Source organism: Thunnus albacares, chromosome 6, assembly GCF_914725855.1.
Source record: "Thunnus albacares chromosome 6, fThuAlb1.1, whole genome shotgun sequence".
Taxonomy (NCBI): Eukaryota; Metazoa; Chordata; class Actinopteri; order Scombriformes; family Scombridae; genus Thunnus; species Thunnus albacares.
In genome coordinates, this window is record NC_058111.1 from 30,640,907 (window position 1) to 30,661,507 (window position 20,601).

Sequence of the window (20,601 nt, forward strand, 5' to 3'; positions counted from 1 at the left end):
ATAATGAACTATTCAGTATATAGCAACTTTAACCCAAAGTGTTGAGGGAGATAATTAAATATTGAAAGATTTGCTGCCCCTTATGGAATATAATGACTGATTTTAGAGTGATTAATAATTTTTTGATTTATGTTTCAGGGTCTATCTCTGAGGGATTCATAAACTCATCAGGCAGAGCAGGATTAACACGGATGTAATCAATGTAACAAATAATTGCTTTTCTATTTATGCATATCACAACTACCTTAATCTATTAATCCTGTCACTTAACTCAAAAGTCCCTTTGTTTATTTATGGAAATGTGTTATTAGAGACTGCAGTCCTGCACCAAGGCTGTATTAACTGTTAAGATACTGACTGAAATAGAAGAGGTAAAGAAGAAAGGAGAGAGAGGAAGAGGGATGCCCATATAAAGTCACAGTATGCGTTCTGTTTTGGTGTATTTGCATTGCCAGTTTTTGTTGCTCTTATCTCTTCACGCAGCCATTAACAACAAAAACAGACTGTAACAGCATGACTGGCAGCACAATATCCCAAACCACAGCTGTATAAAACAACACAGTGTCAGGTGGAAGTGCAGCAAACAGTGCAGAAAATGTGCTAGGGAAAACAACATCCTTAAAACATGTCCCCTCTGCAAAAATGCAGTGTTATCAGCTGCCTGAAGGCAGAGCAGGTCACGTGTGTTGGGTGTGAAAGGTCCCTAAGAATACTCTTTGTGCTTTTATGGCACTGCTTGATGGACATTTCCTCTGTGGAGGGAACCAGTGAGTCTGGGACATCCTCACAACTGTCTGTATGGCCCTGCAGTCCTGGGGGCTTAGGCAATAAATAGGATGTAGAAATGCAAAGTCTAAAGAGTAACATAAGTTAAAGCTGCTATATTTAATGTGAAAGGGGTCACTTGAAGTGACCCATAGCACTTAACTCTGCTGTTCCCCTCTTTCCTACGGTGCATTCTAGCATTTTTCAGCTCATTGTTTTGGTTTTACAACCCACAACGTTTTGGTTCACTCTCAGTGCTCTCATCAGTGTTGTTTCCAGATGATGCAAGCAGCTGTTTTCAGCAAAAAAAACTCAAATAAACTAGGGCTGTAGTCTCCTGACCCCCCAAAAGAAGATAACACTGTGTTTGTTTGGGAAGGTAGATAACTCTGGTTCACACTCCAACATGGTGGGTGGCAGTAATGCACCTTAACACTGGTTGCCACCTCCCATAAAACAGAAAAAAGAAGAAGAGGAAAACGCTGCACATCCAGTGGCAGGCCAAGAAAACTGCCGCCGGACAGAGTGAGTCTGAGATGGAAGTGGGAAGAGGAGAGCTGCTTGCCTGGGCTTGTCAGGCTCCAAGATAACGTTATCTTCTGCCTTCTGCTGCTAAGAAAAGGTGAATTCACAGCTCACGGCAACTTAGATATAATGATATAACTTCTCACTTTTGCTTGATATCTAGTGTCAGCAAAAAATGTTGCCAACACTAGATATCACCCACTAATGACACAGCGTGCTAACTACGCTATTTTGTTAGCGTAGTTAGTGTAGATAGCATGCATTAGCTAGGAGGGCTAACTTGGCTTGTTAACTATATTATGTGAATGTTGCTTTTTTCCCCATCAACCAATCAATTGGTTAAAGAGTAGATACAATATCAGTTGACCAAGTTTTTCTTTGGTTGACTACAGCCCTAAAATAAACCCACTGTATACCCGTCCAGCACCAAACAACAGAGTTAAAAGAAGAGTGAATACTGGACATCAGCCCCTTTCACACATTCACTGCAACTCTGAGTTTATCTGGACCTTGGAGCTGTATGTGAGAACGCACTAAATGGACTTCACCCTGCCAGCTCCCTACCACAAGCTCCCCATTAAGCCCATGTGTGAATACAGCAGGTCATTTCCCAGAAAATTTACAGCAAGTGAGTGGGCATGTTGATGACGTTTCTATCATGTGACTGGTGTGAAACCGTAAATATACAAACATCCAAGGGTGAAGAAGGAGGATCGTTTACATGAAGACGCCAACGAAAATGTCTAACTGCAGAGATGACAAGATCTGAGAACTTCTGTCAGTAAGGGCGGCTGGCTTCCATTGACATAGTCCTGACTAATCACAGTTTGGCAGTGGCATGACGGTAGCCTCATCTGATTGGCTAATCCTTCAATTTTTTTTCACCAAGGGATGACAGTTTCGGTCTGGCCTCCTCACGGACATAACATTAGCGTACAGTAGGAGTACAATATAGTGTTTCAACACACTTTCACCACATAACATTTAGAGGGGCGCTTTTCACTCATTGTAAAATACTCAATGAGAAATGGGGAAGAGATGACAGCAACAGCACAGAAGAATTACCAAAACTGTTAAACAAAGTGTTTTTGTTGAAATGACAACTACAGTCTGAAACAACAGGGAAAGCCTGGCTTCCTTTGGCCTCTGGGAGAAAACGCCACTGGACACGACTCCAAGTAGGTGCTAATGTTGCTCTGTGTCTGCTACATATGAGAACATGCCACTAACATGTTTACCTGTCAACTTTATAGGGTGATCATATGTCAGTGTTGTTTTGACAGCTTGTTGTGCTGCCCCCAAAGGGCAAAAAAAAAATCAATAAATGCAGGTTTAAGTAAATACAAGTGAGTGATTTCAATCATAATTTTAAAAAGTTAAGTAGTACTATTGCTCAAAATTACTGCTGCCACTCAACTTGCCATTATTTAACAAATGGCCAAATAAATATGTAGAGATTTGAAATAATAATTCTGCACACCTTCCGTAAAACGTAAAGTTTAACCAATTCTTGTGTGAAAAAGCTTGATCATCAATAAAGATTGATCTCTTCACAACAGGCTGAAGTTTGACTGGTTCTTGTTTTACAATTTGACAATATCTAGAAGAGACTGAAATTAGATTTATCCACAGTGTGATAACGACTTATTCAAAAGTGGCTGTAATATTGTTATTTAAATGAAAATAAATTAGTTGTCACACCACAGTATTTGTTACATGGAGATGATTTTTGCTAAGCTTCATTTTAATCTAACCAGTGTCTGCAGGGCAAATATTCACTGATTATACCCTCTGAAGGACAGGACGTACAAAGCAGAATGTCGGAAATAACACCTCTCTCTTCCTCCTTCTCTACTTCCTCTCTCTTGTTGCTCTTCTCTCCTCACATAACAACACCCCCTCTGGTGTGTCTTTCATTTGCACTTTTGCACTTCTCAGCCTTCCTCTGTTCACCTATCATGAACTGCACACAAAGCCCTCCACTTTCCTCATCAGCTTTGGCATGTGTGAAGAGAGTCTCACAGAATGTGGCTTGTACATTGATAACAAGTATTTTTTAGCCTCCACTATGCATACTGTGACTTATGTATCCCTCATATATCCTTGTACATATTTTCCTCTTTCATATAGTGAGAGTCGTACCATATGCAGATATGTAATAATTACACTGATGAGCCCTACATCTCCAGCATCCTGTTTTCACAGGAAATATATGAAATTATTGAGCTAAAATTGTATTTATGAGGTCTTGGTGAGGTCAGGGGAAACATCTAGTACACACATATTACTCACATGGATTGTGTTAGAACAAACGACCATGGGGTGTCCTGTGGCTCAGGGGTTATGAAACTGACCGTGAACTGCAACGTCTCTGGTTGAAATGCAGCTGAGGACCCTTGAATGTCATTCGCCATCTCTCTCACATTCCTTGAACTTGAACAAGACTATTATCAAAGATGTACACAAAGACATAAATATACATACTGTATATACAGACAATGTGTTTATCTGCTCCATAACCTGTAGCCTAAAGGTTAGCATGTCCAGCTAACTAGCTTACTACCTACAGTAGAAAGACTAATGTGGTGTTATTTCCAAGGCCAAGGAGCACATTGTCAACAAATGTTGTATTATATTGTGTTGTCACAGGTGACGTTAGAAAAAGACACATTCAGGACTGGACCAGACACTGTGTTTATTGGTTTTGGGTAAGTCTAGCCAAACATGTTGCCCGAAATAGTATTACGTTTTCAAAAATTAGTTTGTCCTCATAAAAGCCTATTCTTTTTTAAAAGTGAAAATATGAACAATAAAGCATAAATCTAACCTCTGTGTTGATTGTCTAAGCATGTTTCTCTACAGTAAGTTAGCAGAAATAACAGTCTGATCTTACTTTTTCCTTTACTGCTTACTATAACACTAGGGCTAACTAGGTCTACCCTGTCATACACGAATGTGTTGAGTTTTGAAATTGATTATCTGAATTATCAGCTGGTGAAGATGCTGACTTTCTGTCTGTGACATGCTAACTTTAGCATCTTTAGCGTCTTTTAGCATGATATCATGTATGAAAGCATGTATCAACAATAATTAAAGGGATCAGTTAGCTTATCATCTCAAGGGCTGAAGGGGAGACTGAATCAAGAGGTTGAGAAATGATATGACAACTGTTTCTCAGATCTAGATGACTTTTTACAGTAAATACATGGGCTTAATATTGGCTAAAGGTAAGCCTCCTAAACACAGCCTGCACTGGGGCAATAGTGTTTCAGCAGAATACACCACTGGAATTACACATCAGGACTTCCTATCTTCATCTCCATCACTCCTCCTTCCTCCCTGCATTGTTCATCCTGTATGGCTGCTGTCATGCTTTTTCTCCCTCTCTCTCAATTTCTCTCCCTTTCTCTCCCTCAATGACACACTGGACTACATGAATGAACAAACACAAGGCACCGCAGTTCCCTCAAGGACACACACAGCCACACAACCACTTAGAGCACTTCCATAACCTAATAGTGTCAGACAAAATGAGTCAGGAGATCATCTGATAGCAGCAACGCAATGAATCACATCAGCCTGTGTGTGTGCGTGTGCGTGTGTGTGTGCATACATGGGTATGTTTACTGTAATAGGCAATATTTAGTAAGTATTCTTCACTTTAGGTGATTTTTACTGTATGTGTGTGTGTGTGTGTGTGTGTGTCATACCGTCTTGGGGCAGTGGACGTATCGTGCCAGGCTGATAATCAGGTCGTGCGTGATGGGGTCAACCAGGTTTCTGAAGCTGGCGTAGCGGTACAACACGTCATCCAGAGATGTTGACTCCATGCCCAGGTCCTACACACACACACACACACACACACAGATTAAATAAGACCATCATAACTTTACTTACACAATTGTACACAGGGCTCTTATATAGGCAGTGCTCATGTAGAAAAGGCAAGGCAATCTATTCATATACCACATTTCATACACATGAGTAAACTCAATGTGCTTCACATAAAAATGAAAATGAAAGAAAAAAAACCCATTCACAACCGTGCAGTGACAAAAAACACAGATGAAATAACATACATTAACTATTCAGTGGCTACAGTACAGTACTCATTTTTGATCACACACATTACATACTATGTTTATGCATTCATACAAACATAAAAGGCACAAATTCATTCATGCACACACAGCCATACATACACACAAATATCTATAGTGCAAGCCAAATTTCAAAAGGAATTTACATTTGCCATGCTGCTTTATAAACTCACTGACCCCCTGAAGCATTAAATTAAAGCCTGTTGCATTGCTTTCCGCTTTCTGACTGTCTGCTTACTAGTCAGGGAAATGAAAATTTGTCACATCTCAAGCTCCATCAAAGCCGACGAAGCATAAACCTGTTGACAGAGCTTCATGCATGAACAGCGGCCTTGTTAAATCTTAAAAAGTCAGCTTGAATGACAACCATGAAAAAAAATACACAAAGAGGATTAGACCGGAACAGTTAAAGGTATTGTGAAGTGTGTACCAAAGCTGCTGTCATCGCCTCTAATACTAATGCAAAGGACAGTGCTGGCTGTGCATATACAGCCTTGCATGATGTGTTTGGGCTAAAATAACTAAGGATATTAATAATTTAGATTATCCATCATTATCCATTATAGACATCCAAAAAATGTACTTTGTTTGGGAGCAAGATTCCACATCTAAAGCATTACTAGTAGTGGGGCACAGAATGTAGACTTTGTCCAGAGTGTGGGAGTAAAGGAAAGGTCATGGGCTCCCTTGGTAGCATGAATATGCTCATTTCATGGCAATATGCCAATTAGATTATGGGGAATTCTGACATTTCGTCCTAGCCCATGCAGTGTCCAAAATGGAAATGGCTCATCCTCTGGGAGCATGAATGTGATCAGTAAAAGTCTGGGCACTCTACCCATTAGACGGTGACATTTCTGAAATATAAGTGCACATTTGGGTCTGATGATGGTTGTCCATCAGTCCACCACTTTGGTCCAAATTTATCTTGACAGCTAATGGACTGCTGCAAACTTTGCTACAGATATTCATGGTTTCCAGAAGATTAATTCTTTTATCCTTGGTAATATCTGTTAACTTTTCCTGTAGTGCCATCGCCAGGTCAAAATTTTATTTGTCCAATATTTTTGGTTTATGACCAAATACCTGCAAAGCTAAAGACATTCCTATCAGCCTCAGCTGTACTTTGTGTTTAGTGCTAATTAGCAATGTTAGCATCTTAGCTACAGTAACAAAAACTAAAATATTGACCATGGAAAACATTACAGCCACTGATACAGAATCAATCACAATGTTTGTTGACAATAATTTCCAGGTAGAAAACCCCTGTGTCATGTACATACAATTTAATAGCACGGAGCAAACAGGGGCAAGGAATAACTGAGAGATACTCTCATCTGAGGATTAAATGGTTAAGTCTTGTTGTATATAGGGGCGCTGAGCAACAAGAAAGAGTGGAGAAGGGTTTGGGTTTTTCAGATTTCCATCTGGGAAGAGCAAACATGCTCAAAGAAAGCTCTGGATAAAAAGACAGGGGCCTTAAAGTGTCAGGAATTTGTAGGAAGCATTTTGTGACAAGTAAGCTTTATGTCTCATTTAATTTTCAATAAGTTTTCAAAGAAAGAACTTATTTGAGGTTGTTGGTGTTGCGTTAGTTAAAGTAACGTTACATCAGATAGGTCAGACCAACGTGTTTAACTGAAAATGACAACAGAAAATAAACAAGTTGGCTGATATCACATATCTCCACAATTCATATCAACCACCAGTTGTCTACCCGGAAGTGACTGTTGTTAGTTGTTAGTTAGTGCAATATCATGGTGATTCGGTGCATACCTGCTAAACATCAGCATGTTAGCATTGTCATCGTGAGCATGTTAACATGCTAAGGTTAGCGTTTAGCACAAAGCACTGCTGTGCCAGAGTATAGCCTCATAGAACTGCTAGCATGGCTGAAGACTCTTGTTACTTCAATACATTTGGATTACAAGTATTGTAAATTGCTAGGGATAACACTGTGTTTCAATGGTGTTACATTTAATGTGCTTAAATTTAATGTGGTGCAAACAAGGTAGACAAAAAGTACAAAAAGACATCATAAGGTGCCAAGACAAGACAAAATAGGGTAAGGCATGACAAAAACAAGTATAGACAACATACTACATGAACTACAAAAAGCATTGTGTTTTGGTCCCAGAGTGGCCACCGCATACTAGCTTGCCACAATATTTAACAAGCCTATAAAGAACTATAGATCACTGTCATTTTCACCACTGGCTAAAACTAAAGCACTTTGCAATTGTGTTCTAGTATCATCACAAATCTCTACTGAGAATTTAATATATCTTAGAGCCAAATCACTGAAATCACTGTCTAGTTGCCTTATAATGTAAATCATAATGCGTACATGTTACTTTGTTCACACCCAGTATTTGTTTCTCATCAGGGGGACTGAGTTTATGACCAACCCTTGGGTTAACACACACACACGTAGCCAGCTGTATACATCCTATATAACAGGATGTTGTTTCAGATGATACATACCGTCTGCTCCGGCACAACACTCTGTATACACAATATGTAATGGCTCTGCTTTTCTATCATCACCGCTATTTCAGCTGCTAATGCCAGTGGGCTTGAAACACTTTTTAGGAGAAAATGTATTTTAGTCTGAATGTAAGTGCATGCTCATATATTTTTGTGTGTTTGGGTTTGTTTGTGCAGACAGTTCACAGCCTGTTAACTGGCAACAGGACCAACCATGTTCTGAAAACTGAGAGAGAGAGAGAGAGAGAGAGAGAGAGAGAGAGAGAGAGAGATGGTCTCCTCCAGAAAAGGTATGACTCACTGAGGTTTCCATGCTGCCTATTGTTCTGCGTAGGAGGGGCAGTAAATGATGACAGGAGCCTTGACTGAATGACAGACACACAAACAGTCATTAATCAGCTGCGGCACAGATGAGAGCGACATTAATAGAAACATAACAGATGAGAGAAACCTATGATTAGTGCATCAACAGGTATGTGTTGTGATATGTCCTGGTGGCGAACAGGATACACAGTTTCCAGTTGAGATCACACAGTCACAAGTGGTGCTCTGTGGGTGTATCGTGTCTGAAATTATTCCTGCATGTGTATGTGTGAGGACCTAGTGGACCCAGCGCTGCACACCCCTTTCTGGCGGCCATTTGTCCAACAGAGCATGTTGAATCTACAACAGAGACAGTAGCATGAAAATAATTGGCTAGTTTGCCTTTTTAGCCTTTCCACTATGTTTGTATCGTGAATTATGAATACAGACTAATTACTAGTTATTTCTTTCAGCTGCAGTCTCTGCAGTGTGTCTAATTACTCCATCTCTCCCTTACTAGACCTTACTTCTGTATAACTAGCTGAATTTATACTCTTCTTGGCTTCTTTCAATGTCAGAAATAAACTTGGCTTTTAATAGCTTGGGTAAAGAGTTAAAGAATTTTGGGAAACTCCACCCATTTATTTCTGGCCAAGAGTTAGATGAGAAATTCAATACCACTCTCATGTCTGTACGGTTAATATGAAGCTACAACCAGGAGAAAGTTAGCTTAAAGGCAGGGAGAAACAGCTAGCCTGGCTCCAAAGGTTAAAAAAAATCAGCCAACCAGCACTTTTACTTGATTACTTTACTTTTACTAATTTACGTGATGGGACTATTTGTTGTTGGCCAGTTAAAAGTTAGAGGTGTTGGTAGGCAGATGTTTTTTGAACTTTGTTGTAACGGGACAGAGTGCACAGTGAACTCCGCAATCACACATTTCTCTGTTCTCTGTTTCTCTGTTTTGTGTCTTCAGGTTAGGCTAACCCATTGTTGCTAACTTTGGAGCTAACCCCCTTCACTTTTTCAGCACTTGGGGAAACAACAGACGTGACTTTTTAGCATTTATTAACTGACACACTGTAGTCTGTACTGTACATTTACTGCCAGACTGAAAATTTACTAACTTACTAACCTTTTCTTCTGCTCCACTCGCATCCACTGTCACCTTTTTGCCACTCACTCTTTCCCACCCCCTACGCAAACATATTACGCAATGCCATATTCCTTAACAGAATTACGCTACCAATAGTTTCCCAGGCAACAACACAGAGGTTGACTCACGTACCGGAACAGCGCTGCACAGAGACGCCCAAACATTATTGATTTCCGAATGAATGGATATTTAGTGTTAATTTTGGCATTAAAAAATATTTTTTTGGGCTGGCGGGGGTTCTCGTTGTTAGAATTATAGTGCAACAGTGCAACATTTGGATGCTTTTCGGTACATTTATTTGCCTTAAAAATGACGACACTGGTGGCAAAAATCTGAAGAAATACAGATCACTTCTGTGTGAGTGTGTGTGTGTGTGTGAGATGATGAGTCAGAGGAGCACAGATTGTCTTCCTTCATAGTGTGATAAGGATTTGAGGTGTTATGCAAATAGATCAACCCCTGAATAGAAATTAATCTTCAGCTCACTCTAATCTGAACCCAAACACTAAAAGGTTTACGAATCAACAGTTAGCATATTCACAACATCTCACAACAGTGCTGAGGGTGTGTTTGTGTGTGTGTGTTTAGCGATGAGGTCTGCAGTGGTAAAAAGTAAAAACAATAGACAAAAGTACATAAATGCTATCCACCCTCGAGAAGTGTCATACATTATTAACAGTGGTCCATCATGAAATATACATGACAAGGGCAAAATAGAAATAAAAATGCAGAGTCCACTTCCTTGAACTCGAGGGGGTAGTGTGTTGAGTGCGTACACACACACAAACCATTTGTGTTATAAGGAAAACAGTGTGGGCTTTTCTTTCATTAGAAAGCACCACCTACACTAATTAGAGACGGTCAACATCAAAGCGGCGGTCTGAGCCTAGCTGAACATGAACAAAGATGGAGCTGGAGACAGACAGGGCAAACACGACGGCTCAAGTGCAGGCTCTTTGGTAAATAAGAGGAAATGGCAACCGGGGGCTTAAGGACCCATATATGAAGCAGACATTGACCTTTTATTGAAGGTCACATACAGACCAGACAGTGTCATCCATCTCTGACATGATGGAAGGTATTCTTAGATTACCAATGAACAATTATTATTATTATTCATATCTTTATAATAAAAGGTCTGAGTAGAGAAATTGCTTGTTTGTCCAGCTTACTAGGCCTCTCCTCAGGTTCAAGTAGAGTGGAGCTGTGCTGGGTCACCAAACTACATGTGCTAATCATGAATAAATTAGGGCAGCTGAATATCATATGACAATCTATCAATTAATTTGAACGTTCCTTGCACCTACCACGTGTTTGGTTTCTATGACACATGTGCAATAGTGTCTCATTCCCTGGCTCTGCCTTGTGCACTCTGTTCCTACACTGACATGACATCCAGCCCCAAAAATTGCTCTTCTAGGCTAAGTTTTATACATATTCTTCCTTCATGGTTTTCAGATTCACTATAACAAGCACAATAATTCACCTTGTGTGCCATTCAATGTGTCCTGTCAAAATTTTACATGTCCACTAATAAGAATTAAGTTAATTAAGCACATGTCTGTACACACCCACACAATACTGGGAAATGCAATTAAGTGAAAACACCTGTGCAGGTTTATCATTAGCATGTAAGGGCTTTAAAGGTCTAATGTATCCAAGTGTTTTTTATCACTTGTAAAAAGGGATGGGTGACCCCCCATGTTTAAGGAATCTGTTTTGTCTGTACATATTCTGAAGCAAGAAAACCTCATTCAAGATCACACTGACATTAATGCAGATTACTAAAAATCTAGCACTGGAACATGACCTTATACAACAACATGTCATGTGGTGCACTCCATACATCCAAATAAGGAAAAAGAGTACATGGGTGAGTGGATGTGTGTAATAACAGCAAACCAGGGAGGGCTGAACTGTGTAGATGTTTTAGACAGCAGATATTACAGTTAAAAAGGTGGGAATGTGACAGGAGAGAGTATTGTTAGATGAAAAACATGCCGCCACGCTGGTACAACAGTAGATGTTTGTTTATCATACAATATGGATTGTAAATCCCAGGAAAAAAAAAAAAATTACAAGCTAGTGCAACAGTGGCTAATCCAGATGTAATGAGTTTGGGTCTCTATTCCGACATGGTTCACGCATTATTCCAAGATAGTTAACCCTGTTAGATACAGATAAATAGATGTAGAGTACAGCTCCTTTTTAATAAGCTGAATTGACTTTATAAGTGTTATTGGATGCCATTTAGATGTAACTGTTATAATGATGGTGGCTTTTGCTGCATTCATATAATATGGGAAAGATGGGAAAGATTCCCATGATCATAACTTGCGAGCCTTTACGTCATCAGACAACAAATGATGGTTGTATGATTACAAAGTTGGCTGGGTGAGGGTTAAAAACACATTGTCAACACACGCATTGACAACATAACACTACATCCATTAAATCTGGATTTAATCCCCATGGACGACGGACTTTGGCTGATGTGAGGCGTCCTTATTTTATTAGATTTTTAGGCACTTCCATATTATGAAGCGCCAAGTCGGATATGTCGTAACTTTCAGTTTTCCAGTAGTAATTATGATTTGAAAGTTGGTGTGAATGCTATTTACAAGTCGGAATCTCGTAATTACGATAACTCTGATATGACAAGAACGTAGCAATTGTTGCCATTTTACCACAGGTTTAATGACACATTTGTAGTTCTTGTCACCAAGTGGGAGATATCATAACCCTGCTCCTTGTAAGTTTCATTCTCTATGACATGACACATATGTGTTTTGTAGTTTAGCTGGTGAAGTAAGTTGTTCTAACCACAAACCAATAGTAAAGCCTGCCATTTTGTGTGGGGGACAGCGAAAAAAGAAAATTGAGTATAACGTGAGCACTGAGCTTGTAAAAATTGCACTTGAAAGAGCCTGATTTAGTTGGTGATGGAACAGACTGTACAGACTGCAGGCAGCTCTCACACCACTGTGATTTTAAGTGCAGCCAAAACAAAGCTGAATCAATCAATCAAACAGCACCATGTCGAGACGCTGCCCTTCAGCTGCTGATAAGAGAGATAAGGGAGTATGTGCAATTAACTGTACAATGTATGTAAAAGCTTGTAGTCTTTTATGCTGTATAACTTTCAACTAAAAAGATTTTGATGACACAGCGTGCAGCACCACAGAGAACTCCTGCAGCACAAAGCTGAAAATTAAATTAAGGAGAGTCCTTGTTACTGTATATGTTTGAGGTTTTAAGCTTGAAAAGAAAGGTAATCACTTTTCAGCACCAACTAATGACCATTTGCAGTTAAAATATTAATGGAAACCACAACTTAGCAGCCTTTCAATCTAACAAAACACTGGCCACATACCATAAGGGCAGGGATATACTTGCTTTTAACTATGCATGATGGCTGCCTCACATATCCTGCTTCCGTTTGGAGTGCCGGTTGTGCACATCCTCAGAAATTAACGATACACGTCCACAAGATGCAATATGCACATGAAGGGTAGAGGCAGTGTAGGGGCATTATGAGGATGTGACAGTGTCAGGGGTCAGTATGCACGTCAGCAGCGACAACAATGGCGGAAGGTATTGAAAACAAGTTAATAGATCAATTACCCGCATCTGTACGATGTGTGACAAATATGCTTGTCAGAATACCTGGCATGAGATCAGTACCATTTTAGAAGTTGACGTGGAAACCCGCAAAAATAAATGGAAACAAGTCAGAAACTGTTATGCCTGTGTACGGTGGAAAAACAAAATAGTAACCTCCTCAAGTGTCGACATGTAAATGCAAATCCAGAAGTTCTAATTATACCCTTAGTTCTCTGTTGTGCCCTCTAGTGGAATCCTCCAGTAACACGCAAAGTGCATAAGCAAGTATGTGAACAATTCCACTCACAACACAACCGGTTGTCTACATCAACGCGTGGTTAAAAAGAAAGTATATCTCCATCCTAAAAACGCGAGTTAAAAATCAGATGCAGCTGTTTACAGCAAACTAGGGGCTGCTGAGGGAAGCACAGAGGCTAAATTTAAGGGTGGAGGTTTCCACAAAGGCTGATGGTTATGGTTTAGCGATCAGCTTCGAGGCAGCCCAGGGGGAAGTGGTTAAGAGATGCTAGCTTTGATTTCAAGTTAATTGAAGGGTGGTGATTAAGAAGGTGGCCTCCCCATTAGCTCTTAACAGAGCTCCTGCGTGATTAATCAATGTCTGTTTAGTCCAAGCTCTATGGCAATTGGCATGGTTTCTGGGCAACATGGAGGGAAACCTGGTAACCAGTGAAAAGCTCATATCTTCCACACACAAGCCATCTCTGTCATTTCTCCTCTCTTCTTCTTTTCTCTCTATGACTCATTTCCTCTTTCATTTTTATAGTGCTTTCTTCTAATGTTTCTATAACCACTCGCCTCCCCTTCCTCTCTTTTTCCTCGTCAGTGTCTGTTTCATTTTAACGCTCCTGGTGTTTTCCTCTACCTTCAGTAATTGTCTTTATTCAATTCATCGTGTGATCAGTCCGTCATGTACCGTTCTGCAAGATCACCCACCCTTCTGAATATGAAGCCACGTGTGACTGATGGTTATGTCACTGGAGCTCTTCATATTTCACCTTCACAACCCACCATGAAACCCTGCTCTCATATATATAAAGTCAATACCTTTGGCAGAATGAGTCAAAATGAAGTAAAACATGTTATTTTTAGCCTCCTCAATTCTCAGGACAGGCATCCATCCATCCATCCATCCATCCGACACCATATTATTAACTTTCACCCAGTTGGAGTGCATCATGTTTGTAGACATTTCCTTTTCTCTAATCCCCAGCTCTCGCAACAGCAGCAAAGAAAAATCCTTCAAAGGTCATAAGCGATTGACCTCGATCCATCACCCACTGGATCAAAGCTAAGCCATGTGGACTACTGTTTACACAATCCTACCTCTCTTTTCTCGTGATAGAAAGACACTAACAACGCTGCTTGATCATGAAATGACACTGAGTAAATACACCGTGCTAAAAGCCCAGACGAGAAAAGGAAATAGCTTAAGTTTATTAATTGTGCACAGGTCTCTTAATGACTGAAAAGTACTCCTTTATGTGCTGATAAAGGCTTTACAGTTCACCACAAATCTCCCAGCAGCTGTATCTGATGCCATAATGGAGGTCGACTGCAGAGTGGCTGTTTGCTAATAATGCCTAAAAATGTAACAATGAGACTGGATAAAAAAGAGATCCATGAAACAGCTTGGGCAAGCGTTCTGACAATACAAGCCACTCTCTTCAGATGCACTGCCAATAAAAAAATAAAAGTGCTTTCAAGTGAGGTAGTTCATTCTGTCAGGTGGGAGCTATCTATAAAAAATGGGCTACCACATGTGTTTAAAAATAAAGAAGCTCATTCTGTCAATGGAAAACAAGAGTAAGAGCCTACAGCCATGCTAGCGGCTCTGTGAGGCTGAGTCAAATGCTTACATTAGCATGCTAACAGTAACAGCATGTTTATGTTTAGCAGGTATAAAGTTAACCATGTTCACCGTGTGGGTGCGGCATGTTAGCATGCAAAAATTTGCTAATTGGCACTAAACACAAAGTACAGCTGATGGTAATGTCATCAGTTGTGCAGGTATTTGGTAATAAATCAAAGTATTGGATATAAATAAATTTTGACCAAATGATGGTGCTAGATGAAAAGTCAGGAGATCAAAGTTATTACAATTCATCCTCTGGGTACAACAAATGTGTGTGTATCAAATTCCGTACTAAGCGTCCAATTGTGTCAAGATATTTCAATAAAGAACTAAAAAGTCAACCTCATGGTGGTGCTAGATGAAAAGCCAGAGGATCAACACAGTCATTAGAATACATTGCCTGGGAACCATGAATGTCTGTACAAAATTTTGTGCTAATCCATCAAGTAGAAGTTCATTTATACAGTTTAGTACAGCATAAGTGAAAATTTTGACCTGCTGGTGGAACTAGAGACATAGTCAGAGAATCACAAAAGTCAGCAGAATGTATCCTCTGAGGATCAATTTGATGGCAACCCATCTGATAGTTGTCGAGATATTTCAGTCTGAACTAGCATGATGGACCAATCTACCGACAGACTGACTGACAGACATCTCTAGAGCCATGCTGCTAGCATGGCTATGAACTCAGTCAAATCAGTATTTGACCTCTGTACTTTGTTGGTACAGAGTGAAATGTGACTGTTCAAGTTTTAAAAAATTGACTTGTTTACTTACTGTTTGATCAGACAGTTTCTGGATTAAATAAGAATTTCCAAGTTTTAGACTGTGTTTTGTTTTGGCAAACCTCTTGTACGACAGCTTGTGCTCAGACAAGATTTATTTGAAAACTTTATGCTAAGCTAGGCTAACCACTTCCTGACTTCAGCTCTGTACTTGGTGTGCAGCCATGAATGTGTTACCAATCTTCTTGTCTCAGTCTTGAAAAGAAAGAGATAGCTGTAGCTGCCCCAAAACTTTGGAACAGCTTACCTTTTGGAATTAAGTGTTCCCCTTCCCTAGACACTTTTAAGGCCAAACTAAAGACTAATTTATTCTTGATATCTTATTGTACAGCACTTTGGTCAACTGTGGTTGTTTTTAAATGTGCTTTATAAATAAATTTGATTTGATTCGATTGATGAAAGTGTTTTTCCTAAAATGTTGAACATTGAACAATGTTGAATGTTGAAAATGTTATGTTAAAAAAGACAGTGATTTAGTGTGTAGTTGTTATTTTACAGAGTGGAACAAACTTACAGAGGATATGACTCAGTGAATGTGATTTAAGTCATTTGCAGGTCCTCTAGGTTAAAATTGGGCTAAATTTGGTAGAATATATATGTTTTTTCAGATAGTTTACATCAGAGGAGGCTGGTCCATAAAGGTAGAGGAGGTTGCTCCTCCTCTATTTTTGAGAGGCAAGAGGGAGATCAAAATATAAAAAAGATTATTGAAATTCTGATTAAAATGCTTCAACAGCGACACCTGCAGGACAGACAAGAGGGGAAAGGACAGTATGTGTGAAGCAGTGAGAGGAGAGCAGAGGAGGACGGGCTCCTGCTGTCCTCCTCAGGGCGGGATCACTTATATCAATTAAATGTACTTAATTTTTTTTCATGCTAATCTGTTATTGGCCAAAAGATGTAAAGTGACACTCCAACGGAGGACGTCCTCCCTAACCAATCAACAACCAGAATACAATATTGACATCCCGTTTGTCCAATGACAGTTTCCAAATTTCATCCTCACCACTGTATGCAGTAGAGCGATAAATAGATTCATAGAGTAGCATATTACAAAAGAAATTATAACATGCAAATTGCGAACTACTTTTAAACACATCATTAAAAAATTATATTTTATTTAAGCCTTTTCAACAGAGTCCAAATTTCCTGTTTTCAGCCCGACATGCTGCTGTACTGTGACGGTCTGCTGCACGGGCTGAAAGGCATGGAGGATATTCAGGTGAGTCAAAGGTCACAAGAGTATACGGCATGAAATATTATTTTCTATTTCCATTTTTTGTGATTTTATATTACTTTAAGGATTTTGGTATCACTTTACTGGATAACAGTAAAACTACACCGCTTCTAAGTCAAGTGTTTTCAAGTTGGGTTCAGGGACTAACATTTCCAGTGTCTGTTGGGCAAAACATCAACTATGCAATTCATCGAATGTTATTCCAATAACAGACAAGGAATTTATTAACTGTAATCATGAATTTAATCTTTCATATTTGTGACAGACAATTTTACAATCAACCAAAACAAACATATATAATCCAGGTATAGCCTACAAATGTTTGCACGCCAAAATATAACAACTCATTGGCAACTTTTTCTTAGTTTGAAGGGTAGTTAGCAAATAAACCAGCCTGAAATAGATCCTAGATAAAATGCCAAAAGTTAAAATGAAAGAAACAAATTGGTAATTATTGACAGTCCTCTTCATTGTCTGGTGACAACAGCCCCTCTGACTTGTGACCTTACAAGATCCAAAGAAAAGGTTTGTTTTTTTCCCCCAGTGTTTTCCAATCACTATTAAACTGCCAAAGCTTGATTTTTGTTCAAATTTTACTGACTAGACTTCTTCTGACCTTATAACATCCACAGAAGACGGCCAGCCTTTACAGCTCTCTTGCTCTTGTAAGACAGGATGCAACAAAAGGCCTCACAGCAGTTATGAAGATAATCCCCCAACATGTGAAGTGAGTGGAAACCTCCCACAGGCAGAGGAACTCATAGCACACTTCATTTTTGCTTTGTTTTTCAAAATTCCAGTTTTTCATGCTTTTTGTTTTTCCTTTTTAAATCAGAGGATATTGTGTAAAATTCCCACTGTAACATACTGGGTGCAGCGTCACCCCTCAAAATCTTGTGAGCTATTGTTTTACTGCTTAATTTTTTGTTGAACATAAGAAAGCACAGATAAGTAGCCAACTAATGTAAAATAACATGATGGCGTGGGTTGGTTTTCCTCCTGTCCTCCCCAGTTTTTTGAGTCACCAACCGCCACTGATTTACATATAATTAATGATTCGACAGAATTTAAGTGACCATATTTAAATGTGCAGTTAGTTCCTGCTTCACATTCAAGAGTATCACAGATTCACTGCTCACTTGTAAGACTTTAACCACGCTGCTGTGTTATTGTGCCTTCACTTTCAGACTGGAAACGTAATTCTCCTCCTCTAGAGTATCATGGCTTAATCAAGCAGCGACAGAGATGGTAATCCTCTGGTCTTAATGATGATGGATGGAGAGGTGTCCTTCGTCTTTAAGCCTGTTTGCTTCGCTCCGCTGTTTGCCATTGATTCAAGGATTAACAATCTAAATGGGTTTGATCAAAAAACTGTAAATAGTAACTGAAAGGAGCTGATGGAAATCACCAAAGCCAAACAATAAACTGTGAAAGCAATGAATGTGTGTGTGTGTGTAAGCCGGAGGCACAGCTCCCTGTGGTTGAGTCATAGGGGGATAAACACGGGCAGCATATGGATTTTGTGCAGTGCCGTCTACGGGGATGAGAGCTTATAAACCTGTTTCTTCTTCCACTATCTTCTCTGACTTATCTTTGTTTCCTTCTTATCCCAACACTAAACATATATTCAGATGAACTTTTCATGATTTCACTCCTTCCCTTTCTTTGCAGCTCTACAAATTCTCCAATTCAACTGGTGGCATTTCTGCCTTTTCATTTTCCTGCTTCCCTTTTGTTTCTTGCCGCACCAGATTCTTCCAGACTGCTGCTGGGCTTTTCCTTCTGCTCTGTAGCAACAACAGCAGCAGCAGCAGCAGCAGGCAGCCAAGCGCTGCAAATGTCTTGAAAGACGGAGAGAAGCTATAAATCCTAGTCCACACTATACCAGTGCTGCAGATCCAGGCTGAGCACAACATGTCCTGCCCGCCTGCCTGCCTGCCAGCCAACCAACCAACCAACTAGGGGGGCTCCTGTACAGTCCAACAGGCAGGGAGGCGGTCAATTCATCAATTCACTGAATCAGTTTAGTCAGTGTGTCAACAGTCGGTCAAGCCTGGCTTTTATTTCAGCATCAGTGCTGACATCAGCTGAGGAAGAGCCAACATGTTCACACAGAGGCAAGTGAGAAAGAACAGAGAAAAGTAAATCAGGAATGTTGTGGTGTTGTTCTAAGGACAAACCTGTGATCCTTGAGGTTTCACTCACACACTCCGTCACACACAAACACACAGAGCAGCTACCTGTCGGAGGGTCTTCAGCATCTCTGTGGCCTCATCTTGTTTGCCCTGCTTGGCCATCAGCATCATCTCCTGGATCATGCCGATGCGGCGCTGGTAGGGTGGCGGCGTCCCCCCACGGCTCAGTCGGTCCCCTGACTTCAGCATGAGGGACGCCAAGATGTCTCCCCGCTCCTTGGTGGGCGTCCGCTTCCAGCTGTGCTGGGGACTGGCTCCTCCCGGCTCCTGGCCTTTGGTCTGCTTGGCACCCATGGTGCTGCGTTAATGTGAACTATGATAATAACAAGCCTGATCCCACTGTGCTGTCATGCAGAAGCAGGTTTAATTAATATGTGAGATACTTTGTTCATTAAAATGTGTGCAGCTGATCACATCTTACAGCCTGCTCAGTCTGGGGCTCAGATCTGAAGCACCGTGAGAAATAATATCCCAAACTGTTCCAATGTTCATGAAAAATGTCATTATCACACAGTTACACAAAAGAGTGAATGTTCCCAGAGTATAAAATAATACGCCAAAACATGAAGAAGTAGTAGTTTTCTGCTTGTGGGAACTTGTTAATCCCAGAGAGTGCAGCTCAAGTCGGGAACAGGTCGGAGGATGCTGCCTGCAGCATGGCCGCAAAGCACGGACACAGCAAAGTCAGGATGCAGGATACCGACAGTGCAGACCGTGGCCCGCCGCAGCCTCCTATCCCGAACACAACTTCACCACGTCTCCATAATATTTACCTTCGACAGCAGCGTTATCTTCTCACTCTCCTCTGTTGTTATCCTCTAAAACAGAACCCTCTGTCCCGGAGCAGAGAAGGAGGTGCGTGAAGCAGGGCATGGCAATGTTTACGTCTGCTCCTTCCTCAGCCGCTGGAAGTCATGCATTACCTGCATCAAACACAGCATTCGCCCTTCTCCAAGGTTGATTCTCCATCCGCAGAGGGGCAGCAAACAGCCGCGTCGGCGTCTCGGTCCACAGGCTGTGTGGAAGCTGCAGCTCCGCGGCTTGACAGGAGGGGAGAGACTGAGGTGTCCCCTTGCTGGGACTGAATTATGTATTGCACCCTCTGTTCAACTGAATAGGGGCGCGCAGCGTGTGCACGTGAGCACAAGTCCTCCCTCCCTCGCGCTGATGGAGACAGGAGGGGCTGGGAGAGCACGAGCAACGCCAAGTTTGCAGTTTCTTAACCCGTTGGTCTGTGCCTCGCGGTGGGAGACAAACCAACCTCCATTAAAAATGAATCAGTTTAATGTTGGGATGCTTATTGGTAGAGGTGCATATATCTAGACCTGATGACTCATACCTTTTAAAATGATATACAGTCTTCCTGTAAAATCGGCATACAGCTGATTATTAAAGTATCGATTCATTTTTAAAAGCCTACAATTGAAAGTAATTTGTTGATGTTGTAGCTTGCGTATTGTGATGGAAGTAGGTCAGATAATAACCCGACCTGAAAAGTTAAAATTTTAAAATAGGTGTTGTTTTGTGTACTGGCTTCTGCCGCATAGAAGAGTAGGAGCAACATACTAATTT

General features: G+C 40.6%; 1 protein-coding gene and 1 long non-coding RNA gene across 3 annotated transcripts in view; one reads left to right on the top strand and one right to left on the bottom strand.

Moving 5' to 3' along the window:
* The window catches only part of lrrc75a (leucine rich repeat containing 75A), a 63,559-nt gene extending 43,244 nt beyond the window's left edge, over positions 1-20,315 (bottom strand). Inside the window, exons 1-2 of one of the 2 annotated variants that reach the window (XM_044353279.1) lie at positions 19,075-20,315; positions 5,001-5,129 (exon numbers count right to left, since the gene is read on the bottom strand). In XM_044353279.1, the coding sequence (XP_044209214.1) occupies positions 5,001-5,129; positions 19,075-19,323 (378 nt within the window). In that variant the 5' untranslated portion in view covers positions 19,324-20,315. Of the gene's footprint in view, positions 1-5,000; positions 5,130-8,178; positions 8,240-19,074 lie in introns of those variants that run through there. The other variant, XM_044353280.1, reaches the window with a different exon arrangement.
* LOC122983521 lies at positions 1,171-19,028 on the top strand. The gene is made up of 4 exons (XR_006403724.1): positions 1,171-1,387; positions 16,757-16,819; positions 17,467-17,561; positions 18,022-19,028. It is a non-coding gene; the product is annotated as an uncharacterized LOC122983521 (long non-coding RNA).
* Positions 20,316-20,601: the final 286 nt, after the last annotated feature.